General features: G+C 47.1%; 2 protein-coding genes across 2 annotated transcripts in view; one reads left to right on the top strand and one right to left on the bottom strand.

Annotated features, from left to right (window-relative positions):
• Positions 1-27,199, top strand: part of LOC119374927 (uncharacterized) — a 150,438-nt gene that overhangs the window by 12,769 nt on the left and 110,470 nt on the right. The gene's annotated exons all lie outside the window — the stretch shown is intronic.
• On the bottom strand, positions 17,187-20,985 carry LOC119373501 (uncharacterized). The gene is made up of 3 exons (XM_037643548.2): positions 20,692-20,985; positions 18,826-19,183; positions 17,187-17,506 (listed from the first exon to the last, which is right to left on the bottom strand). The coding sequence occupies exons 1-3, from the start codon at positions 20,911-20,913 to the stop codon at positions 17,463-17,465; spliced, it is 624 nt and encodes a 207-aa protein (XP_037499476.2). The 5' UTR covers positions 20,914-20,985; the 3' UTR covers positions 17,187-17,462.

Here is a 27,199-nt window from a genome sequence, read left to right as displayed (position 1 = left end):
CGGCGAGAACAGACATTGGTAATTGAAATGAGAGAGCTTTAGTAAAACCTTCCATCGGCAGCATCGTCCCGACGAATGTAACGAAAAAAATCAGGATCCCAGCAGGAATCGAACCCAAGCATTCTGCGTGGCAGTCAGGTATACTACCACAGAGCCACGCCAGGTCTAGAAACTGCATTGGAAAAACACCCTATAGGCGTAATGTCGGTGTAATGTCAATTGTGGTTGCAGTGCTGCCTGTGTAATTTTATAACAAAGCAATAAACATTACGTATGCACTTCTATGATGCAGGCGTCATTTCGGGTTAACGTGAATTGTGGTTCCAGTGTTGGCTCCGCTTTTATAGCCGTCTTATAAACATTGCATTTCTATCCCTATGATTCAGCAAGCTACATTCAAGCGTTGCCCGACCCCGGAGGAATATGCTAACGAAAGTTGCGTATGCTATTCACATCATCGCACCGTAAAGTGCACTTCCTTTGAATAACACTGACGTCTGTGGTCTAACGTCAGTGCTGCCGTTACGTCGGACCATAAGTCAGCCTTTAAACGCCAGTGTAGTCGACGTGCCTGGCAAGCCCACGATGCGCACACAACTACTACACTTAAAAAATCACAACATATCCACGGAGTGAATGATGATGAGTGGGCGAAGCTGCGGAGGTTCATCGGTAAACCGTGAATCCTCCGTGAATTCTCCCCAGTACATCATCACCGACGTGAGATCGGGCGCGTTTATACTAAAGGTTCGATGAGTTATGACAACTTGCAGCTCACTTTAATTTTACATGTACGCTGTGAATTTTCATTGTTTAGAAAACCATTGCTTTAGAAAACATCTGGCGTCTTTCGTTAAGCAGCTGGCGTCTTTTCCTCTTGCTTTAGAAACATCTGGCGTTCTTTCGTTTTGCTTTTAGAAAACATCTGGCGTCTTTCGTTGGTTTATTTCATCAATCAACGGCGTTTTGAACAAAATTTTTATTGTTTAATCACGCACAGGAGAAATCTCACCAGGCACTACCTTGGAGGTAAACAATGGCTGCTAATGGGAATGAGAGACAGAAGAAGTCGGCTTTTAGCTAACACTTACACTTCTACTTCTACTAACGTTTCCTACTGGTACATGCCAATGGCTGCTAATGGGGAATGAGAGACAGAAGAATTCGGCTTTTAGTTAACGCGCACGCTGCGAATTTTTTATTGTTCAACAACGCACAGGAAAAATCTCCCACCGGCACCACCTTGGAGGTCAAGATCTGGTACTAGCGTTACGACTGGTTACGCACTACTACGAGGGACGAACGGGTGCCGCCTTAAGGAGCTTCGCCCCTAAAACACGTTGATCCACCTCGTAAAACTTAGCCCAAAGTAAAAAAATGCCCCCACCTCCCCGAAGGGAGTCGTGAGGAAATGCGAATGCATTTCTTGCGCCGAGAGTACACGGCGTAGTAATTTTAATGGCGTAAAGCTGGACACATCGACGCGCTCAAGTGCCTCCCTTTTGGGCGCCTCTTTCAACGAACGCTTCCTACGTGCGTTCGTAATCACCTCAGGGATGTTGCCACCGCCTTCAATGCAGCAGAAACGCGTTTAGAACGCTCTGTTTTCAGGCTGTGCCAAGGCAGCACAAACGCTACAAACGCGTTTCAAACGCACTGCATTGAGGCGGTGGCGCAGGGAGGAGAGAGAGCGAACGGCGAGAGAAGGAGCGGCGAAGCACTGCACCTACCCTCTCCTACACTCTCTCCACACACGCGGGAGCTCCGCCAAGCTTCCTAGAGTGCCTCGATGTCCTCCTCGCCCGCCGAGGGGCGGGCGAGGAGGACATTGAGGCACTCTAGAGCTTCCGCAATGCGAGCGCCCTCACACGCCAGAGCGCGCTCCTCCTCTCCACTCACTCTCCGCTACTCCGCCCGCACCACCTGCTCCGGTTGCTAGGGGCGAGGATAAGCGCGCATGCCCGCAGCTGTTGCTATGGGAGAGGGCGTGAGAGCGGAGGCGCGCGGACAAGGCCGAATGCCACAACATAACCCGACTAAGAAATGCATTCGCATTTTAAAAAATGCTGCATAGACAATTACGCGGCGACTGCTTCGCATGGTACCGATTCCCACAAGGGGTGGAATCTGCCGAATTTTTTTTAAGTGCATTTTAGTAATTGTCATATAAATGTGAAGAAAGTAAAGTGGACGAAAAGGCTACGTGCCGCCGGCAGGGATCGAACCTGCAACCTTCGGGTTACGCGCCCGAGGCTCTTACCGATTGAGCTTCGGCGGCGGTCGTCCCCTCGTCCACATTATCGGGTATTTATGTGCATGAAACCTGGGAGTGTTAGTCGGCGCCACTCGCAGCTATGACGGCAAGTGTGGAACCGAAGTGTGTAAATCCGAACGTTGCAGGTTCGGTCCCTGCCGGCGGCAAGTTGTCTTTAGGTCCGCTTTACTTCACACCTATATATCACAGTTACTACAATACACTTAAAACAGAACCATTAACTTCCCCAATTAACTTCCTTGGCTTCATTATCAGCTGGTTTTCATTAAGGTTATTGTGTCAAACAAATAAACGAGCCCTCAACATTCCATGGCGTGATGTATGGTATTGTTTACCTTCATCAGCTACGCACGTATTACTAATGACAGATAACGTAATAGTAGATGTTGAGCTTGATTACTTCAAGCGGCGGACGTTACTTCTTCCACAAAAGAAAACTGCGATAAATGATCGGCTAACTGATACATCCTAGATCGTCAGATGAATATGTCGCAGGGTTAGCGTTACAAGTACACTGTGGAACGTTTTGCGAATTGCCGGTTTATGTAGACGCAATGAATTCCAAACTCTGTAGTACTGAGCATTTCATACCACGTTATTTTTTTATAACTTTATGCTTGAAATTGTATTTAAGCTGCGTAAGCGTCATAACACTCAAACGTGATGTAGCGTTTTTTTTTTTTTTTTTACTCAGCGGAGTGAAGTTTCGCCTGTGGATAGCCTACTAAGCCAATTACTGATCAATTATCGCGCCAAATCAGCTATAACTAAAGAAGTTTAGTTTTCATTCCTAAAAGTACTCTCCTCTACATGGTCGTAAATACATGTGAACCAGCCGCTCAGCTTTTTCTTGTTGCGGAACTTGGGCCTTCCAGCGTTGGTCTCATTTCTCGGAAGAAACCGCTACGTTAAAAATTCGGCCCCAATCGGTTTTGGTAAGAACATGCCCTAATTGACGGTAACTCTCACCATGATTCCGGCGCCCACTTCATGAATACTGGTGTAGCAAGCGGCCAGTAGGATAACTACGTTGGCCACCAGCAGCCAGAACAGCAAATCGGCCACCCCCGATTTATTCACAAGGCTCGCCTTGAGCGCAGCCACGGTGAGAAATCGTGTGGCGATGGAAAAAACGGCAGGGCACAGTATCGCCAAGGTCAAGTGTTTTAGACAGGCAAACAGAGCTTGTAGAATGCCAGATTCGGTCAGCGACGCCAGTGATGCCAGAAAGTGCAGCACCTGCGTACGAGGACACAGGCACTGAATAGGATAAACATAGGCAGCTGAAACGTTTCATACTGCGTAAGGACAATTATTGTTGCTGTTGTTAAGGCATACAGCGATTATTAGCCGGCATTATCCATCATATAGCTAACCAAGCTAGCGATCGTAGTGTTGGAAATAGCCGTACCTACAGTTTCCGTTACGCGTTGAAGCGAATGATCAGCGCGAGACAAGCAGGTAGCTATATTTGTGCGGGATGGTTCGGCACTTTGTGCTCACTTGTGACGCGGGCTGAACGACGGGTTCACTGAAAGTCAGATTAGATGACCTACAACGCTGTGTTGTGCGTTGTTATCAAATATGCTTTTCTCTGTATTCCTGATTCTGCTTGAGCTACAACGAAGTAGACAACGCGAAGCGTTTGCTCAATACTGTCGACGCTATTCCTTACGTGAGAGTGTCGCAGCGAGTGTTAGTAGATAACGAGATCTCTTCTCGTTTACCTGTGCATGACCGTGACAGAGTATGGGCTAATTAATGAGCGAACGACTTATGGGACATAAATACCATTGATAAATTGCAATCATTATTCCGTGCATCTAATCAATTACATTTTAAGGCGACAGCCTTAGATGCCTCATCAAACGCGAAATTTGACCGTCGGCGACGGCGTCCCGCGGCGTCGGGGACGAGTTATGCAAAAGACTCATCCTCACGCGATGATGTCAGCATATTGTCACCAGGTCGTGACGTCCACGAAGACAGCAGTCAGCGCGTTCAAGATGAAACTCTTCATTTGGCCGAACTTGTGGCCGGGAAATGAAAACCAAACCATAGCAATACACGCTGTACACTGATAGTGGCGAACAGGGCGTCGACCGTCGATAAACTGCTCATGGCTGGGACGCGCCGTCTTTTATACATCAAGCATCGAACTTTCCAGTCTTATCACTGGTGGTCGCGCAAGCTCCGGAATAATCTAGACTAACGGCGTTCTGCGCGCAACCTTAACAAAGTGATCTACTACAATTGTGAAGCTTCTCGAACACAGCGGCGCGGTCAGCGTCGAGCGTTGCTATCCGTCCTTGCTTAATAATAATAATAATAATATCTGGGGTTTAACGTCCCAAAACCACGATATGATTATGAGAGACGCCGTGGTGGAGGGCTCCGGAAATTTCGACCACCTGGGGTTCTTTAACGTGCACCTAAATCTAAGTACACGGGCCTCAGACATTTTCGCCTCCATCGAAAATGCAGCCGCCGCAGCCGGAATTTGATCCCGCGACCTTCGGGTCAGCAGTCGAGCGCCATAACCACTAGACCACCGTGGCGGGGCGCGTCCTTGCTTGTCAAACCCGAATAGATAAAAATAAAACAAGAAGCGGGCGTGGCAATATGACGTCGTGATGACGTTACAGATCACCAAAACATGTGATGTCATGATGACGTCATCGTGACGCCACCACACGTCACATTATGACGTCATCACATAACATTGTAGCTTGGTCAAAGATGGTCCGACCACGGAGGCACTACAAAAACCCATGAGGTGCCTCCAATCATGGAGTCAGTGCAAAACCACGTTAGGTGCAGAAACCTTTCGAAGGGTGGCGGAACAGCATCAATACATCGGCTGAGAGGAAAAAAGAAGATGGCTTTCGGCTTCGACTCGTATTAAGTGAATGCTTAAGGGGCCCTGTGAGTTTTACTGTCAGTGGATTGCCTTTAAGACGAAACTGCTACTTCCTTTACGCATGTAGTTGAGTAGAGAGATAAGTCGTTCCAAGATTAATTATTAATATCGCTAGAAAGAACGTTTCAGCAACAGAACCGGTCTTCGCGGGATGAAAGCAATATCACCTGGTCGAAACGTTGCCTCCAGCTATGCTCCTCTTTCGAACATTTCTCTACAAATGTGCACCATGCCCTGAACATAAGTCTCGTTTGTATATTGAGAGTTCTACAAAAGTTGCTCAGCAGCACATCCACTTTTCAAAGGCGCAACCAAATCTGATATGCGTCAACTATTCCTTGAACTCGCGGTAATTCTGCAGCAAGGCATACGCCTATTTAAGGCAAAGATACAGACATATTTAAAAAAAAACATGGCTGACCCCCTTTCATAGGAATCGGTATAACACGAAAGTGGAACATGTCTTCACAGGGGTAGTTGAACGTTTACTTAGCATTATTTCGCCACAAGGGCGAAGAAATGAATGCTGTAGCAACAAATTGTAATGTCACGCGAAAACGGCAAGCAGCTCGAAACTTGCAGCCCGCTCCAAAGCAGAAAGGACGCACGAAAAGAACATACACAGGACGAGCGCGAGCTAACAACTGTCACAATTGTTGCTTCTTTAAACGCGGCCGCTGTAGCGAGCGAAGTGACTTTCGTGTTCTCTGTAACGTCAGTGGAAACTTGCGGTGAAAGCACAAGACGTACAAACCGCCCTGATCACGAGATAAGCGCGTGCGCATGAGAGACATCTCCTGCAGAGGCGCGCTCGCATCGCTGCGCTGCGCGCGGGCGACGACCTTTAAGGGGTTGATATACTCCAACGTAACGTCGACGCGCGCGCGCGTCACGGCGACGTTACGTCACCAAGAAAGTGATAACAAGAAAACGCTGAAGCCACCAAGCTCCGAGGACCGCAAACGGTAAGTAGTGTATATGAATAGCTCGCCGTTAGTAACTTGAGGATCGTACGCTCTGTGGCATGGTTCGCGCCGCGCGCTGCGGAGCGAGGGGTCGTAAGTTCGACTCTCGGCAACGGAAGTTTTTCTTCTAGTTTTTTTTTTTGCCATCTGTTAGTGTATATTGTACAACGTCATATCCGTGACGGAAATACGTCAGCGGAGCCGTGGTGAACCCCAGCATAAAACACTTTCGTGTTGAAGAAACTCACGGTGATCACGCAGAGGGCGCCTCCCAGAACGTATGGCCGTATGCCGCAACAGAGTATGCTGCGAATGTGAACTTCGTTGCACACCGAGCGAAACCACCACAAGAAGCTTTTTGTATCTTTAGCGCTCTCCTCTCCTTGAGCTGCATTGGGAAGGCTTTCCTTCTCGCCTCTTGCACCGCCATCTTTCTCCTTGAGAAGCAATTCGCTCACTCCGTCGCCGCCATCTTGCAGAGAGACCCATTCTTCGTTGGCCTCAGATTGCGCGGTCTCTGTCTGTCGGGGGTCTGACGCAGCCATGACCTGGGCTCTCCTGGGGACTCCGGGATGTGTTGGCTGCGCTACTTCGTCCCTTTTGGGAGGGACCGACGGTCTCTGGTGGTTCCGTTTCCCCCCTCAGAACCACGCCGAGGTCAGAGACTGTGCCGCGCGCATGCTCGCCGTGTGATGATGATGGTGGTGGTGGTTTTGCTTGCTTGCTTGATTGCTTGCTTGCTTGCTTGTTCCTTGTGTTGGCTCTTATCCACTACGGAGGATCGGCCATGAAACCGGCGATTAATAAGATATTAAAAAAGATTTTTTAGCTAAAAAATGAGGAATAAATCAATTGCCGAAAGAATAAACGAAAATTTAAGAATGGCTTGTCGATATGGAAGAAGGAGCAGAATAATACAACAATATGAGAAACAATGAACGGATGACAGGAATTCTCGAGTACCAAATTTTGTTCAGGAATAAGTTAACAAGGAATTCTTCGTGTCTCACCGAGAAATTCGTATAGGGCTGAGCAGACGTTCCTGTTGCTGAAACCAAGAGTTGGGGCAACACTCAGAAAGGTTAGCGAAGTATAAGCAAATATAACTTTCGCCTTTATAAATTTCAATTTATGAGAAATAGGTGAGGCGACATTTTATATATTAGTTTGTGATACCCTCAATGTACATTCAGTACAACAAAAAGGAGAAGGGCAAGATTTTACTTGATCTTAGTCCCGCGACTAGTTGTTACGGGATTTTTAGTCACGTTACCGACTCACCCACCATAGTTATTTCAATCCGCGACGGACAAATCGGCGCACGTCTTTTGGGAGTGTCCACCGCGGTGGTGAAGCGGTTACAGTACCCGGCTGCTCACCAGAAGGTCGCAGGTTCGATCCCGACCGCAGCGGTCGCATTTTGATGGAGGTGAAATGCTAGAAGCCAGTGTACTGCGCGATGTCAGTGCACGTGAAACAACACCGGATGGTCGAAATTTCCGGAGCCCTCCACTACGGCGTCCCTCATGATCATATCGTGGTTTTGGAATGTAATACTCCTGGATTGTAAAACCGATCACATCCGTGGCACAGAACAATCTCAAGATGTGTCCCCACAAGCGAAGATGATGAAGAACACCATGTGATGACGATATTGTACAGATGATGAAGTGCCTGATAAATTTCCATATTATTATTATTATTATTATTATTATTATTATTATTATTATTATTATTATTATCCTGGTTGTTCCTGCGCACGTAAAATAAACGTTTGATTGATTGATTGATTGATTGATTGATTGATTGATTGATTGATTGATTGATTGATTGATTGATTGATTGATTGATTGATTGATTGATTGATTGATTGGTGTTGTGGGAGTGAAGCAGAAGATCAAGAAGAGGATGAAGCGAGTGAGTGCTGGTTCATGATGGTGATAGCTGCTGTTCACACTACCCGGCGCAACGAGAAGCTTAAGTAGCTCCGCTGTTAGACTCTTCCAGGATCGGCATCCAGATTTCAGCCGTTCTGGAGATTAGTACCGATCCGTTTCTCGAAGCGTGACTTTAAATCCCCTTCAAAAATGATCCTTAAGTGAGATACAGAAAAGGCCGCTATCAAATCGCAGCGTTAGCTGACACTTTTTTCACCCCCCCCCCTCCCCCCGCCTCCTTCACTGACCCGGCTCTCGTGGTAGACGAAGTTTCGCGACTGCGGCTTGCTAGCTGAGGCGAGTTTGAGACCGCTGTATTAGGAGTCAAGAGAAAGGAAAGGTGGACTTACGCAGGTATCTCTCAACAGGATTGGAACCACCTACCTTACGTCGCCGAAGTGATCGTCGGACGCGGTGGGCCACGGCTACAGTATTGGCTATGGATGCCCTCTATTTATTTTGATCCGACTTCTCTGCAGACCCAGCTGCATGATCCAAAGATTCCAGGGTAGCTCTGTAGGTCCAAGCTTAACAACGTACGAGGTACAAATTTTCGAGGATGCAGAAGGGGAACAGCTGGGTCAATGTTGCAATATTGGGGAGGGTATTTTGCGAGAAATATAGCGTTCTTTCCGAGCTCTATACTACCTCGGTCATTATTCCAGATAACGCGCTTTGCAGCCAGCCAAATCTTCATCGGAATGCTAGAGCAGTGTTGCACTTCCTAGATGTCACCGCTTGCTGCAGGAGCGGCTTGGCCCAGGAGAGCTGCGCATAAACATAAGTCAGACGTTAGCATTTCTTAGAATAACAGAGAGCTGAGCTAGGCGGTAAGCATTCATTCTAAAAGACAGGGCGAGCAAACACGGACACAAGAAAGAATTCAAGGCACCCCGAACGCCGACTAACAACTGAAGGAGTGCACAGTGGCGGATAAGAAAGGCACAAAAACTTATCTGCGCATGCCCAGGTAATATGCGAACCTATCAACCCGGCACGTAAACCCGGGGGTCTGCGTATCGACCCGGGGGTCTACGTTAAAGATAATATTTAAGGCATTTGATTTATTTGTGCAAATTAACCGACGGTTAACTCGCGCATGCGCTGCCACTATTATCGATATGCCATATACTTCATTCATTAGACGCGACCGTACAGAACTGCGCATTCGTCGAATTTTGGCGTGCGCTTGCACTCTCGACAATGTGAAGATAGACTGGAAGATCAGCCTCCGGTTAGCGATTTCTTGTGTTCCGATAGTAACTGGTTAACATTGAGTCTGTGTCTGTGTCCGTGTTTGGACGTCGTCTCTTTTAGAATGTTAGCAATTGTGGCCTTATACGTGCCAAAACCACGATACAATCCTGAGTGGCGCCGTAGAAGAGGCCTCGGGGTTATATTCGACGAACTGGCGTCCTTTAACGCACACATAAATTGGTTTCACAATTCACCATCATGGAAATGTGGCCGCCGTGGCAGAGAGTCGAACCCGCTTGATCATAAGAGCGCTACACCGTCGCCGTAAGCTACCACGGCGGGTAAGGCAAAAGTGATAACACCGTAAAAACTGCACCTTCACAATATGCAGCGAATCTTCATTGAAGTCTTGATTGATCATTCGACTCGCTTTATGATGTTATTGCGACGCACATCGTGAGAATTAAACATAAGCTCTCGTTTTTCGGTCGGCTTGACGAGAGAAAATTTACTGAACTAATGTTGAGAAGAAAAATACCGAGTGATGTACAAATGCGTTGAGTAGTGTAGTCTAAATGATAACATCTGTTGAAGCATGTAATGTAAAACGTGCAAGCTGTCCTGTAAAACTGTCCTGAAAAAAAAAAAAAACTAGCTCACATATCAAATGCGCAAACTACGCCTTATGCGTACACTATACATTTTGTGAAACGAGCCTAAGCTCATATATACGAACTGGAGTTTGTCTTTAAATTATTGTTTATGCAAAGCTTTACTGGCATATTACTAACACTGGATGATGCTATCTATTGACTCTCATAACAATGTAATAAAATTAAGCATGTGTAATATTATGCCCCTTCCTCACTTCGCAGACTACGCCACTTTTTGTAGAAAAATTCATCCTCAGTTATTATTATTCTTTTTTTGTAAATACGCACCTGTCGCCTGACCTCCAATTGAGGCCAGAATGCAGAAAATGCACTCAAGTACGACACTGATGATTGCGACGTAGAGTGTTTCCAACAGATGGCGCTTCAGTACGAGGAACAGTCGTTTCAGCCAGCGCCAAATGGCGAGTTTCCAGGCCTCCTTCGTCTCTCGCAAGTGGCGCACAAAAGTGCGAAGCGTGGCACAGACATCGGCCAGCATTGATATCAACTGGGACTGGGCCAGCAACCATGGTACGATGCTTGCTTTCAGCATCGCCGTGCCCGCAAAGTGCTTCAGGTTCCACACCAAATCTTCCTGCCGGAACAACTCTTGGAAAAGCTGCGAGTGAGCAGTACAGCGCGTGGAATAACGAGTTCGAGCATGCTGTTAAGTGCACACTGAAGTTTGTGACAACCAACGAAAAAAAATTGAAAAAAGAAAGGCTTCCACCCACACAACCGCGGGGCGCCTGCCCCTGAACTCTGTCAGATAACCATGCCAGCTGGTGGTTGTTCATACCCTGAGGTGAATTGAGAGTTGGAAAATGAGTTTCAGAATTTGGCCGTACAGCAATGGTAATAAAAGCTATGGCTATGAAACTTGCACAATATTTTGAAGATAGACACAGGTTCCATTGGAGCTCAAAATTAGTTTTAAACTGCATTTGTTTTGTTTTTATTTTGATTTTTGTTTTCTTATTTTTTCTACATATGTACTTCTTCCCTAAGAACTCCGATCTTCAGAGCATTTCAATCTTGTACAAAGGCGGCAATCATCGTTTTACACAAGTTCAACTAAAATGCTGAGCGTGCAGCAAAAGCTAGATTTGTTATATTTTTTTACGTTTGTCGATGCATGAAATGTGCCACTTATAAATGTTTTTTTTATACTTTAAAAGTACAAATAGACCTAGGTTACTGATTCTAGTTCCAGTTATGTAAATGCCACTAATAAACACATGTGAGAATTTTTGTTTGCTCACATGTGAGAATTTTTGTTTGCTCAGTTCTCGAGGAAAAGATACACTAACTTCCAAAAATGCTGTTTTGAGAAAGACACAGAGATAGCTTCGAGGTACACCTACATTTCCTGTCAACGTGTCGAAGAAAAAGGACCAAAAATTATTTTTGAAACCGACACGCGCAAACACCTAACGCCCCAAAAGTAAGCGAATGTAATTGGGGAACACTGGTTTTGCACAAAACCACGAGTTTCCGGCAGTGCCGTAACGAAGAACGTAAAAGAAAACAAGAAATTATGCCCGCATATTTTACATATTTTACATGAGCATATTTTACATGCGCGCATTTTACATATTTTACATATTTTACATGAGCGATGAAAGGGCTTGATGGTATTAATGTATTAATAATAATTATTGGGATTTTACGTCCCAAAAAAACTATCCTAATATGAGAGACGGCGTGTAGTTGAGGGCTTCGGAAATTTTGACCACCTGGGGTCCTTTAACGGGCATCTCAATCTAAGCACGCGACCCTCTACAGCAACTCGCCTCTATCGAAATGCGGCCGCAGCGGCCGGAATTTCCACTGTCTATAAACCCGCGTTAAAACTGCTGGAACTGCGGCTAGGACCATTGTTAATTAAGCGACGTAGTATCCCCATGTGATTCTTAAAATACCATTTTCTTTTGTAAGAACTGGGCGCTACACAGATAGAGATAAGCTCGAACACGCCGTTATAATTTTCCTTGATGTATAATTAAGGCCTTACGATGTCAGTGCCAGTTCTCACAGGAAACAGCTTCGCTGGAAAGTAGTCAAGGATTTTTTTTGTGTGTGTGAGAACATGACGGGGCTCAGGAGTGAAACGCACCTTGTGGCCAGCGTTGAGCTCGTATGGACAGGCAAGGCGAGCGGCCAGTAGCATCACAAAGTTGGTCATTAGCAGACCGAGCAGCAGGACGTTCGCGTCCAGTTTCTTTACGGCGCTGGTCTTGGCCGCCAACAGAGAGGTAAATCGCGCGGCGTAGGAAAACACGGCAGCGCACAGTACTGCCATCGCGAAGTGCCCTAGGCTGGTCAGCAGAATACGTGGCGCGTTCCATTCGGCCAGTGACGCTAGCACCGTGAGCAGACGCAGGACCTGCGTGCAAGGCGGCCGCCACTTAACGGGGAAAATATCGCAGTGGACACGAAGATTTGCTATTGAGAGAGATAGAGCGAGTAGACATCTTTACTCGGGTATTCTTCAAGCGTTGTCTTCTGAATGCTATCACCATTCGAGGAAACCATAGTCTATCTCCGCATCGGCGGCCCTCGCGACCAGATTCTCCATTTTCTGTACTTGCACAGAAAGAAACAAATAAAGAAAGAAAGAAAGAAAGAAAGAAAGAAAGAAAGAAAGAAAGAAAGAAAGAAAGAAAGAAAGAAAGAAAGAAAGAAAGAAAGAAAGAAAGAAAGAAAGAAAGAAAGAAAGAAAGAAAGAAAGAAAGAAAGATACCATTGTTTTGCGAGCTGTCTAGGGCTCTCTCCCAAAGCTCAGGTGTGTGGTGTGGATTGAGTGTGCCAGAGGCTCTTCTATACACCCGCCTGTCACGTGGTAAGGCGAGTCCTGTTCCACACCACAGAGGCTGAATACAGACAGTGTTGTTTTTATTAAAGCGGATACACACTGGGAGCCAACATTACCAATAATTTCGCCAACTATGTCAGTACAATCCCGTGGTAACCAACCGTGGTATTGCGCAAGTACGACAGGTGAAGCCGCTTAAATTATGTACACGCTACGCTAGACAACGCTGTTTTCCAGATCGGCCCATATTTTCGATCAGAAACCATACAGGGTGTTTTTTTTATATAATACAGGTTTTTATACAAATCCTATGACAGTAAGGTTCCTGTCGTTTCGCACACGAACTCTACGTCGAGGCGGAAATACCTTGTCGAAGCTGAAATGACACCGTTGCGACTAATTAACAAAAACTCGTTATTTAATCTTTAATTATTGAATGGAGGGCAGTTGTTTATATTAGAAAGTCGTAGTTCATGACAGTTTATGACATACCCATTTTTTTAGAAATCGCGAAAGTTCCCCGCAATTCCAGATATTCAACATCGAATTTTAAGGGTGATATCGAAAATGTTCGCGTCCGGTGCACATGAAACTCGACCACTCTGTTAGGTCGGACGGGAACTACCCGTGACAAGGAAGGGACGAAAGTGACGCATTGACGCGATCAGCTACATATGGGCCTAATGGTTCGCATGTTCTACGTTGTAACGCAAGCAGAACAGTAGGCTCTCTCGAACGCACATTAGATGACATGCACCTCTACGTCAGGCGCTATATGGTACGTGTTTTTTTTACGTCCGTCGTTCTGTCTGCGCCGCAAAGAGGTAGACAACGCGAAGAGTTAACTCATCTGTGATTGAGCTCTTCATCGTGTCAGAGTGGTCACAGCGAGTAGTCGCGTTTATTTAGCCAGATCCGTTCGTCATAATGTGGTTCAGCGCAGACTTATCGGCACTTTTCTTGATTTCACCTTTTGGTTTTTACTTCCTGGTTTCTTCTTTTCTTGCTTTCCCTGTGTGTATATATACATGCGTCCCAATCCAATAAACTTTAGTTGGAAGAATGCGCTGTGTCCTTGTCCTCTCGCTCGTCTGTTGCCTGTTTTTTGCGCTGAACCACATTATGACTGATTCGTTCCAACTCGCCCAACAAGCAACGTTGCTAAGTTACAGATCTGTTCACCTCAGCCTGTTCGTGAGCGTGGCAGCGTATTTCAAGATTTAATTACAGAACGAATGATTACTTCGACACCTATACTGCAGGTGGATCTACACTCCTTATTTAGTATATATTACTTTTTCTACAAATGACTTTCATTTCGGTCGATACTTCGGCGATATTTGCGCATGCGCACCTGGAAACATAAGTCGTGGTACAAGGAATATCCCTGGAATTGTCATCGTCATGATGAAGACAAGATCACCATTGCGAAGCGTTGGCTCTGGCTACATTCCTTACTTTTTTATTCGGCGGCTTGTCTTCCGTTCTAACGTTCGCGTTTCCCTCAACGTTATCCTCGTTTGTATACAGAGGGATGAAAAATCCGTGAACACGTGGTGTCGGTGCAGCCAACATTTGGACAAGCGGTCCTTTCTTCAAGGCCGCAACTTGAAGAAGACAACAGTTGCAGGCTTAAAGACTGCTTGGTTCCAGCGACACCATATGTTCACGAATTTTCCATCTCTTCAAGCTTCCATCTTTCCCTGAACTTCTGGCTTGTACGCAGAAAGTGCTATAAGTGGGTGCCGGCAGCGTATGCACTTCGCAGACTCGCTACCGGGTGTAATACGCTTCAAGTAGTGTTTCTACTCACAGTACTTCCGCAGAGGGCGACTCCGAGGGAGTACGCGCGAATGTCATCCCAGAGGTTCTTGCGGATAAGAACATCGTTCCAAGCAGAGCGAGACCAGCACAAGAACTTTTCCGTGTCCTCAGCGCTCCACAAAAGCAGATCCGCATTCTGACAGCCTTCCTGTTCGTTCGCTGCGTGGCCGTCGTGCTGCAGGAGGACCCATCTTTCGTCGGCCGAAGACTCCCCGCCCTCCGTCTCTCGGGGTTCTGATGTGGCCATGGCCTCGGCTTCCCGTCTCCCTTTAAGACTCCGGGGCTTGTAGGATGCGCTGCTCCGTCGCTTTCGAAAGGAACCGGCGGCTCCGTTTCCCCGACGGAGCTACGCCAGGATCTGACGCTGGCCCGCCGGCGTGCAGGCCCGATGATGATGATGACGACGACGACGACGACGGTAGTGGCAGTTGTGGTAGCATTGGTGGTTGTGGGTCATGGAGATAAGTAAGTAGCGGAAAAATATATGAATTTCAGAAATTACTTTAGTAATTGAATAGAATTATAAAATAAATAGCGTGGGTAATGGCGAGAGTAGATGGCGTGAAAGATGGCCCTTGAAGAGCGGCGCATACCCATTGTCACGTGATCAATAGAACCAGCTTTGTCCTATGGTTGGTTCCTAACTCGCTTCTGTCCACAAAGCAGCCTGCTCCTCTAACTTTGATGCTGTAGAGTGCATATATTTTTATTCATTAAGAGAGGAGCTCTTCAAGCCTTTCGTCGCGCCGGGTAGCGCGAACAGGAATTATCATCATCATGAACCGGTACTCGCTCTCTTCGTTCTCTTCAGCTTCTGCTTCTGTCCCGCAACACGTGCGGCGATTTGACCGGCGTGGGATACAATAAGTGTGATGGCGCGTCTGTTACATGACTAAAAATCACGTCACGTGACAACTAGTCACGGAACTAAAAACACGTAACCACTTAATACCTACTCACGCTACAAAAATCACTTATCATCACGCAACTAGTCACGTCACTGAAAATCACGTAACATCACGTAACTTCTAGTCGCGTGGCTAAAATCACGTACCATCACGTAACAACACTCACGTGACTACAAATCACGGAGCATCACGTAACTAGTCCCCTGACTAAAATCATGTAACACCACGTAAGTACTCTCGTGACTAAAAATTAGGTAACACTGCCTAACATAGCAGTCACGTGATTAGAATCACAACATAACGTAACTAGTCACGTGACATGTTCCCGCCATAATAAATTGCATACTTGAGCACTACTCGCTCAATGCATCGAGTGAGAAGAAAAAACATGGCTGATCCCTTTGTCATAGGAATCAGTATAACACGAAAGTGAAACGTGTCGTCACAGAAGTAGTGCTTATTGCGTAGTAATATATGAGAGCTTGTACAATGTCTATTGGTGTGTGGCAGCTATAGCATCCCTTGACGTGGACGCATACACGTTGACGCTTAGTGGCACATCTCCATCGCGAAGACTAACGCCCATGTCACGATTTAACCGATGTGGTAGCTGAAGTTAACATACACCTGGACAAAGCGTATCGTGAATCCCGCGCAATGATGACATCGACAAACACATAATATACACTGGTACCCGATATGCACTTCTTCAAAGCGTCATCTTCTTATACTGTTTCTTTCTCATCCATTAGCGTCCATTTTATCGACGTCATATCCGTGATGGAAATACGTCACTCAAGTCTTGGTGGACGCTGACATAAAACACTTTCGTGTTGAAAGAAGATGGCTTTTTCCTTGAAGTCGTCTTAGGAGAATGCATAAGGTACCCTGTGAGTTTTTGTTTGACTCGGTGATGAATCTTGACAATTTCCAACGTAGGCTGTTCGCGGCATCTGCGTCGGTGTAGTAACTGAATGTACTGTAACACCGGTTTCTAGTCTGAAAGCACGGCCCATTGGCTCAGTTTCTCAGTGTCGATGTACTCTAAGGCAACGCGCAGAGCCGTAAGTTCTGCCACCGCAGACGAAACGACACGTGATATCTTGAGTCGCAGAGTTATTCCTCATGCTGCCGTCATCCCAACCACAGCTCCATAACTCGACGCCATGGTCAAGCGATCGGTGTAGATCTGCATGTGCTCACTTTAGGTCTCGCGCATGAGTAATAGGTTCAGTTATTCTAGCGCTAGGACCGGTAGACCTTGACTTCTTTTGCAGCCCCGGGATTGCTTAGACGTATTTGTGGACGATTCAGACACCACGCAGGAAGCATCGGCTTGGCGTTGGGTGTCTTTGATCTCCACGTTACGCTATATCATTCGCGCGATCATCATCAGATTACAAGTTATGCATTGACTTAAAAATGCCGCGAAAAGTTCGCAGCCATTCCACTCTATGAATGTGGGCTGCCATCGAAACTTTAAGAGAACTACTCAAGCACGACTGTACGAGTAACTAGGTTGTGGGATGCGATTACAACTTTTTCGCACTTTGTCTTGTGAAATTAGAATCTTACTTCGCGCAACAACGTAAGCCGTCATACTATGTATTGGCGTTCCGAGCCAAGTGCGAAGACGGTTGGCTCTGCAGTCGTCGACGGGATGCGCAGCAAGCATTTAGAGGGGTCAATGGCTGTAAACCCGGTCTTTATTTAAATCCCATTCTAATAGTCCAGCTGGATGATCGAATGAGTCCAGGGCCGCGCTGCAGGCTCAAGATGAATAACTGCCTGGCGGCACAAATTTTAGAGATTGCACAAGAGTTGACAGCTGGACTTGTGTTGAAGAATTTGGGAAATGATTTTGCGGAGTATGATATCACTCTTCTCGAATTCCACTCTAGCTCAGACACTATTCTGAAATTTCGCATTCCCCAGCCAGATCTGAATCTGGGTGCTCAGTTTCGCTTCTTAGATGCCGCTGCTTGCTACCGGAGGAGCACGGCCCAGGAGAGCTGCGTACAAGAATAAGCCAAATGTTAGACCCCCGTTAATATTATATGTGAAAAATTAGAATATATGTGTCGATCTCTTCCAATATTCTTCGATTTCTTACAGGTCTCTAATGCGAAGCTGTTTACGTGAAGTAAACTGACGTTTTCAGAATCAGTTTCTGTGGGTCATCATAAAGAAACGTTTTCTTAGCTATAATAAGAAAAAGATTTCTCTAGGGATGTAGTGTATGGCATACAAACTATCATCAAGATTAAATATATAGTAGAATGAACAAAATAACCCAGCTTCACTGACTTGACATCGCAAACGCTGATGTTGATGTTAATAGTGAAGTTTCTGTCGTTCCTGTCGCAAGTCGATGGGCTTCACAGAAATTCTAAAGCTTGCAAAGCCAACAGATCAATTTGCCTAAGCTAAACTGGCTGAGCGCTATTCTATCCAAGCCATGCCACACTTTTCTGACTGCCGTGCGAAGCCCAGCATGTATTTTTACAGCCGAGCTGTTGTTCTAGGTTTGCCGTGTGTAGTCGATAAAAAATTATGATAATTAAACAAATTAAGACAGCGTTCGTGTGTGTCCGTTCCTTTTAGTCTTCCGTCCGGGTCATGCTGCCCACAAAGCAATAGTATGTAGAAAATCATCAAGAGCCGGCACGCGCTCATTGAGCAGCCATGCATTCTGTGCGGATGGTTAACAAGAGGAGCTGAAACGTGTCCACCAGATCTGTTGTTAAACAGCCTTGCGCGACTTTGTGTAAGCTACGCTAATTTGTTTTCTCATACTGCTAACACTTCCTAGCGTTGGCAAATGGTATCTGCACACACTAATAATGCATGTGTGCCTGCTTGGCCTTCGCCTCACTCCATGCATTTTTCACGCGGTACGAGCACTCCGTCTTCGGAAATTCATCCCGAATTCTCTTTCAATTCTTTTCCGTATGCGGTTACCAACAGCTACACGCGCCACCACTGGACATGACGTCAACACTAACCTCCTGAAAACTAACACGCCAAGGATGACAAGGCGCCTTTGACCAAGATAGGTATTCCTATCGAAGCGTCGGCCAGCCTGTCTGAGGCACTTTCTCCTTTCTCGTTGAACCTATCCCTTTCCGTATGCGAGTAATTCTTTAGCGAAGTTAACCAGCACGAAAGACGAGACGAAATGTACAAACAGGACCAGTGCTGACAGGATGTGTCTTTCGTCTCGTCTATCGGGCTGGTTAACTTCGCAAATGTCGCACCAACTTGCCCCGACAAGAGCACTCCTAAGCATAATACTTTAGGACTACTCGGCATGTATTTCGGACAAGCGTACCTTTCACCTTACGGACACCGAGGCACAGTACGTTGATGATTGGTCCAAGAACAGCAACCAGGATAATGGTCAGTCGCCCAAGTGTGGCAACCAGGATGATGTCATTGATTTGGAGTAACGTACTGCGTCTGTATACAACCGGGTACGGATCGTTCGGATGCTGAGCGTTGTGTTGTATCACTTCCTCTCGGATGCGGTACAAGTGAGCGTGAAACGAGTCTCTGGCATCGATCCCCATTAGGACAACCAGTGCATTGGCCAGTACAACTGATCCTGCAAGCACTTGCACCCTCGCCGTGTCTGTGAGCAGCTGCAGGTACCACACGAAGTTCTCCTCTCGCCGCGCCTGCTGCAAAACCTGCGATCAAACAATCCACCGTGAGCAAATGTAAGTTTTAGCATCACGTAAAGTGAATACTAGCGGCAAGCTTTTAAGCGAAGCTTTTGTAGCCGGAATGTACCTAAATGGTTGGTACATCGTTACAACGGGAACAAACAGAGCTGGACACGGGACAGCGATAGAACGGCAGACCCAGCGCGCTGTCTGTCGTTGCATCACCGCCCCGTGTCTATAGAGCTGTTTGTTCCCGTTGTAAGGAAGCTCTTGTAAATGACATATTTCAGCGGCAGAGTCGTATGGAGAAAACTTGGCGCCGGCGAGCGTACGGAAATACGGTCATCGAAGGTGAGCCGGTCACAGCCGTATTGGTGTGCGCCGTTTTCCAAAAACGCACAGGCTTTCTTATGCACTCACCTGAGACGAGTGGAAGGCGTAAGCCATCATCTTTTACTTCTCAGTCGATGTATTGTTCTGCCCCGCCACCCACTGAAAGATTTCGGCTTCCAATCTGGTTTTGCATTGCCTCCAGGATCGAAGGCACCTCACCTAGTTTAGCACTGCTTCCGTGATCGGCACACCTTTGACGAAGCTTCGATGCCATGTGATGACGTCGTCATGTGACGCGACGTCATCGTGATGTGATGACGACGTCATAATGACGTCACAAAATTTGGCGATCTGTGGCGTAGTGCTGACGTCACCTTGTGATGATTTTTGGCATCACTCGTGTTGATGCCGACAGAAGACGGCGACGCTGGACGTCGGTCAATTTTCGCGTTTGATGTGGCATCTAAGGTTTGATGAGGCCTCAATACATTGATGGTTTGTCGATCGTGGGCTTCTAGGCCAGCACCTGTTGCTGCTATGGCAACCTGATCTTTTATGGGATTCACTTGTGATGTCACGTTCCTACATTCCATTGCTGCCTGATATGAACGTATAACCTCACGTTCCACTGCCGGAACGTGGGCCATTAGGCGCGATGCCAACTGCGTAGGCGCTTTTAACATCATGCCGACGCAAAGAAAGAAAGAAAGAAAGAAAGAAAGAAAGAAAGAAAGAAGAAAGAAAGAAAGAAAGAAAGAAAGAAAGAAAGAAAGAAAGAAAGAAAGAAAGAAAGAAAGAAAGAAAGAAAGAAAGAAAGAAGAAAGAAGAAAGAACTACGTCAGGCACGCACACGCCGAGCTTCGCTTGCCACCCTTTTCCCGATGGGCCAAGGGCTGCTGAGTTTCTATCACCTACACTAGCTGCGCTCGTGCAACCAGTGCTATACAGCTTAATGCGCTAACTCGAAGTGGTGGACAATTGTTTCGCGAAAAGTGGAACGACATAATCAGTCAACTCGATAATTTTACTAAATAGCTTTACTCTTACTTACTTCTCTGCAGATTTTCAAATGTGCGAATTCTATGCAATGACTTCACCAGCGCAACCACATTTAAGATATTTTCAGGATGGCACCACTTCGTAAATATTCATTCCTGATAGCTACGACAAAATAACACCGGACATAAAGCAAAGCTTACCATGATGCCGGCGCGCACTTCGTAAGTACAGGCGAGGCAAGCGGCCAAGAGGATCATACCGTTGCTGAAAACCAGATCGCCGGTCAGAAAATTATTCCGTTGTATCTTTCCGCGGCTCTCCTTAACCGCCGTCAGAGAAAGAAATCGTGTGGCCATGGAGAATACGGCAGCACTCAGCGTCGCCGTCGTGAAGTGCTTCAGACCGATGAACAGAGCTTGCATGGTGCCGCATTCGGTCAGCGACGCCAGTACTGCGAGCACGTGCAGAACCTGCGTGCAAGGCAGAAGGTATTGAACAGGACAAATGTGATAGTCATGGGCGTACGCACGGGGCAGTGGCGGCGCCTCCCTAGTCATATAAGGGGGCGCTAAGTGTGCACCACACCTTTACTCAATCGACACACTCTGCGTCATCCTTTAAACTGCAGGGTTACAGCCATACAGGCATTTGACGGTAATTGGTAATTAATAATTACGGCCTAGGACCCCTACTGTTGCATTCCAAGAACTGTTTACTTCCCCATTTATCCCTGGAAAGTCGGAACCAAAGGCAGGTCGTTGTGAGAAGCGTGTCATTGCTTCATTATCATATTTGCATAATTTGCGCAGTGGGCTGCGATGTGGCAGGTGGGGGAGGGAGGACGGGTGCTCCGGTAAATTATTAAAACTGCTCAGCGCAAAAAAGTAGACACAGTACACACAGAATTAATGAGGACTGCGCTGATCCTCGTTAATTCTGTGTGTACTGTGTGTACCTCTTTGCGCTGAGCAGTTTTAATAATGGAAGACCAACTAGCCCGATCCCACACTTTACTTGTGTCGATAAAATGGGGTGCATCGCTGCGAGCACGTACAATGCTGCGCACAATGCGACATCTATTGAACAGAAAAAAAATTTTATATGAACTAAAAGTTTGGATTGATGCTGAATCAATACACTGTTGTTAATAGGAATGATAGATAACCAGTGTTAGCCGACACTGGTAATCATTTAGTTAATCAAGACAACGCGCCTTGTTGGAAGTAGCCTTACGTGAAGTTTCAGAGAAGCATTGAACCGATAAACAACGCGAAGCGATTAGCTAGCCCCACTTGGGCTGGATGTTAGCTATCCTACACATTGTTGCAACGCAGGCAGTGTAACAGGCTCACAGAAAGGCACATTAGACCATCTGCTTTGCTTTGCTTTGCTTTGTGCTGTGTGTTATCGAATGATTTTTTCTTACGTGTTCGTCGTTCTTTCTTCAATGCAATGGAGTAGACAACGCGAAAAGCTAGCTCACCTCCGCTTGTGCTCTTTATAGAATTCACAGTTCTTTCACTTATCGAGCGAGATGGGCTCGCGTTTTCCCGTGCGCGAGCGTGCCGTCATATTTGTTACTTTAATAAAGAATTCATTGTGTTACAATGGCATATATACCATAGATAAATCTAATACTTTATTTCGTCTATTTCTGTAATTCATTTTTTCCCTGTCATCGTTCGGCCTTCAGCACGAAACTACGACATTCTTAGGGCATCTGCACTTGGAGTCGTTCGACGTCGAACGAGCAGTATCGCTGAAACCAACGTTTCGACAATAACACGTGCCATCGCGATGATGAAGACAAGATCACCTGGCCGAAAAGCTGCCGAAAACGACATTCCTTCTTCAAATACTTCAGTTCAAACCTCCATCTTTCCCTGAATACCAGTCTTGTTTGTACATGGAGAGCGTTACAAAAGGTGTGTAATCTACACATCCCCTTTCCAATCTCGCAACCCGATAGAAAAGCTTACCCCAGTTCCACCCAGTGTTCAATCTGCAGAAACAGCGGAGTTGCGGTGCATTACGTTTCATTTTTGATTTCCTGGGATTTTCTGTGATTTTCTTGTGATTTTGTGTGGGTGTCTGTGACCACGTTATTTGTACAGTAGAGAGGCACGGGTAAGGACGTGTGGCATCCCCTGACACACCCACCCCTGATACAGTTACTTTATGCTCTATTCACGCTCGAGCCGGGTTTACCAGTTACATGGTGCGGCTACCGCTTCGTCCGCGACCGAAGCAGTGACGCCATCTATGGGGGTATCTGGGAACTGGGTTTTGCGGAACGGCTTCGGGTCCTATTCACCATGGAGGGGGGGAAAATAGGAGAGAGCTTCACGTGACAATGTTGAAGCCCAGCCATAAGAAATGATACGGGGGCATGCTGGCAATTTTGCAAGAGCATGGAGCACCAGGAGAGAGCGGCATCGAAGGAGGTTGGCTTGTGAACGCTAGGCGCGCGCGCTCGTCAATTTGTTTTTGCTCTCCACGAGCTGAGCAAAAAAGAAAATGGAACAGGAGATGATGGGAATCGTGTCATTAACACGAGGTGGAAGCGGCTTCAGAGAAAGTTGGCTAGTGGATGCTTCTCGTGCTTCCTTCTATATTTTTTCCTCCATGCTATTCACGCTCGAACCGCGCTCCCCTGCCGTTCCAGAGTGCGGCTACCGCTTCGTCCGTGATCGAGGCAGCTACGCCATCTATGGGTGTATCTGAGAACCGGAGCGTGACTACCGCGGACACTCATCTGTCGTCCGGCTCGGCCCAACGGCTCCGCCGTTAATATGCGTCAGTTAGTGTTTCAACTCACGGTATTCACGCAGAGGGTGGCTACAAGGACGTATCGACGTCTGTCATCCCAGAGGGCGTTGCGAATGGAAAGGTCGTTCCATGCCGAGTGAATGCACCGCAAGAAACTTCCTGTATTGCCGCCCCTCGCGTCGCCATCTTGTTCCTCTTGCAGCTGTTCATTCGCGGCTTCGCCGTCGCCTTGGAGGAAGACCCATTTTTCGTCAGCCGCAGAGCGCACGGCCTCCGTCTGTTGGTGGTCGGACGTGGCCATATCTGGGCTTCCTGTCTCTCTTGCGGGGCTGCGAGACGTCGGCTTCTTTGTCCCTCCGGGAAAAGACCGGAGGTCTCTGGCGGCTCCGTTTCCCCCACGAAGCTACGCCAAGGTCAGAGCCTGGTCCGCGTCCGTGCTCGCCGGGTGATGATGATGAGCAGGAGGATGAGGATGGTGCTGCTGCCTGTAGTGGCGATGATTGTGGCACCTGCCTTGTCAAGGGGATCAACCAAGCATCGGCAACGATAACTTTTGGCTTTAAAATTTTCAATTTATGAGAAACTGGTGCCATTGACTTGAAAGAGTAGCAGACTGTAGTTGAACTTCGTTGTCAGAATTACTGCCATCTCATTCTGCGCTGATGATTGCGATTTCCGCTTTGAAGGTCAGTCGTCCCATCACATTCATATCTATTCGGATAATTATCATATGTTAAACCACCGATACTGCGCGGAACGCGCAGTACAGTCACAGCGAAAGCTGCAACAGCGGCCTTTCCAGAGCCCGTTCTAAACTCTCATGGGGCAACTAATACAAGTACACTTACAGGGTACCCACTACGCCATAAATCATAATTTTTGTTAAATAGGGAAGCACCAACTATGCCACCATTCGTCATTCTAAGGAGAAGCGAGGTACCCGCTACACAGCTGCAAAGCATTATGTGCACATTGTTTATGTTGTGTCTGATGGAATGGAATGGAATCGCAAAACTTTATTTGGTACGACAGGGCGTGAACCAGCACGTAGCGGGCCGCTCTCACGTCGGGAAAAATAGGCCAAGTCTCTCCGCCACGTCGCGGTCCCGTTGGACTGCCCATAGCTGTGCTTCAAAATCCTGACTGCGTAGCGCAGCATCCCACTTGGACGACGTAACGTCTTCGTCAACCCGTAACGCGGGGCACCGCCAGAGCGTGTGGTCTAAGCTGGCAAAGTCTGAGCAAAGCGCGCAAGTGTTCGACGTCTGAATTTCGGTATAGACCTTGTGCAAGAGTGCGGGACTATGATATGCCCCGTCGATTCAATCTCAGTCGATGCAATACATCGACAGAGAAGAAAAAGAAAATGGCCTTCGCCATCGAGTCGTCTAAGGTGAATGCATAGGGAATGAATGAATAAACTTTATTAAAGGTCCGGCAGTTTCCTCCGGGCGAGGCGGGGGGAAGAGGGGATTAACCCCTGTCCCGTCCCACCCTCCGTCGATGATGATGGCGTCAGGTGACGGCTCGAAGTCCTTGGGCCCGGGCGGCATCTTCGGCTTGCCGGGCGGCCCAAAGTTGGTCGATCAGCTTGTCGCATAAGGAACCCGTGAGTTTTTTGTTGCTTTTACCCTCGTAAAGGTAGACTATTTAGTTTAGCCCTCTGTTCGGAGAAACGACATCGGTGTTTATTGCCCTCTAGCGGCTTCTGCAGCCCCCACAAGCGACATCGGTCCGCCAAAATTAATGCCCCGTACTTTTTGCCTGACGCCTGTTTCTTAGCAGATGCACCGATTAATCCTGTTGTATTTTCCCATGCATTGACGCTGGGTCGAGGCCACACGCTATGGCGGCGCCTGGAGTTTTCACGGGCGGCAGTCAAACTACTAAAGCATCAACATTGTAGCAGCTATTTCTGCCCGTGACGCAAGTACTGCTTATAGGGCTACATTGTTTCTTTGCGCACAGCACGAGAAAGCGAACAGGCATCCTTCGCGACACACCCTCTCTCGTTTTCCTCGCACCTACACCGTACGGAGCATGGGACGATATAGGAAATTGTCTAATTGGAAACTAAGAAAACCACTACGGTCAACGTAGCCCCATTCTGTGGTGATGCTAATGTATCGTATATTGAAGTTTTCTTCGGAAGAAAGTGTAAGATGATAACTTTACGTCCACGCGCTTTCTCTGAGATGTGTTCGCGTGCCGAGCCAATGAAAAAACTGTCTGCTGTACAGCGGCAGGAGGCAAGCGCAGTAACCGCTTAGAGATTCGGTGGCTTCGTGTTGAAACTGGTCAGGCTCCGCAAGAGCGCCGATGTGGAGCCTCCCTATAAACAAGTGGGTATCTCTGCAGGATTCGAACCACCTAGCCGCCGTAGCCGAAGCAGACGGCCTACACACTGATTCACTGCTACAGTAGTGGATATGGATTGACTCTTTATTTAGATCCAACATCTATACAGGCCCAAGTGAATGATCCAACCATGTCCGGGATGAACAAAGCGTGATGGCGCGAATTTTGGAGCTTGCAGAAGAGTGAAAAGCTGAGTCAATGTTGTAGAACTGGGGAGGCAATTTTAGGGATTAGTATAGCGGTCTCTTCGAATTATATACCACCTCAGTAATCATTTCAAATATCCCGGTCTCCAGCCAACACTCTATCGGGCTCTCAGAGCAGTGTCCCACTTCCTATACGCCACCGCTTGCTGCAGAAGCGGCTTGGATCAGGCGAGCTGCGCAGAAACATAAGTTAAACGTCAGCATTTGTGGCCTTTTACGTGCCAAAACCGCGACACAATCATGAGACACAGGTGAGACTCAGCATTAATTTTGACCAACTGGGGTGCTTTATCGCGCCCATAGATCTAAGTACACTGACGTTTTCGCATTTCGCCCCCATAGAAACGCGGCATTCGTGACCAAGCATCGCACCCGTGTTCTTAACTTAAGGAGCGCTACACCTTTCAATGCTATGCTACCACGGAACGTAATCCGAAGTGACACTTCCGTGATAATAGCAGTTGCAAAAAGTGCAGTGCATCTCCATCAATGTCTGAAGAGATTATTTGTCCCATTGTATGCTTTTATCAAAAGCTGAGCTGTTTAAGGTGACCTTTACACCATGTAAAGTGAACACAAAGCTATCATCATCATGACCCGCCACGCGATCTCTTCGTCCTCTTCTTCCTCTTGGTCATCTGCTTCGGTCCGAGAACACGTGCGCCCATTCGTCCGACATAGGATGCACTCACTCTGATGGGTGAGAGAAAGAGTAGAGAGAGAGAAAGAAAGAGGGAAATAGAGATAATAATATCTGGGATTTTACGTCCCAAAACCACGATATGATTATGAGGGACGCCGTAGTAGAGGGTTCCGGAAATTTTTACCATCTCGTGTTCTTTTACGTGCACTGACATCGCACTGCACACGGGCCTCTATCATTCCGCCTCCATCGAAATGCGACCGCTGCGGAGAGAAAGAGAGAGAAAGAGGCAAATTCTTCTCGAGGCGGGATTCAAACCCGCGTACCCAAGAACCGACGGTGAGCATCGTAACCACTCAGCTATCCAGGCACGCGAGCATAGCATAGCATAGCCTTGTATAGCTGCGTTCTCTCCGAAAGGAGACAAAGAGGACGACCCACTAGAAGGTGCTCGAGAGGACGACCCACTGTAGAGGTCCAATGCTTCGCTACAAGTGTAGTATAGCGAGGGGGTTGGAAAGGGAAGGCGAGGGGGAGGAGGGAAATGGAGAGTGTAAAGCGTAACATAGAAACAAGGAGAGAGAAAGAAAGGGAAGAAATAGGAAGAAAGAGAGAGACAGAATCAAAGAAAGACAGAGAAAGAGATAGAAAGATAGGAAGAGCGAGAGAGAGAACTAAATACATGAAGATAGAAAGAGAGCAAAAGAAATGAACAGAGACAAAAAAAAAAGT

The sequence above is a fragment of the Rhipicephalus sanguineus genome, chromosome 11, assembly GCF_013339695.2.
Source record: "Rhipicephalus sanguineus isolate Rsan-2018 chromosome 11, BIME_Rsan_1.4, whole genome shotgun sequence".
Taxonomy (NCBI): Eukaryota; Metazoa; Arthropoda; class Arachnida; order Ixodida; family Ixodidae; genus Rhipicephalus; species Rhipicephalus sanguineus.
The sequence above is the reverse complement of the archived record's forward strand: the minus strand, read 5'-3'. Positions and strand labels throughout refer to the sequence as shown.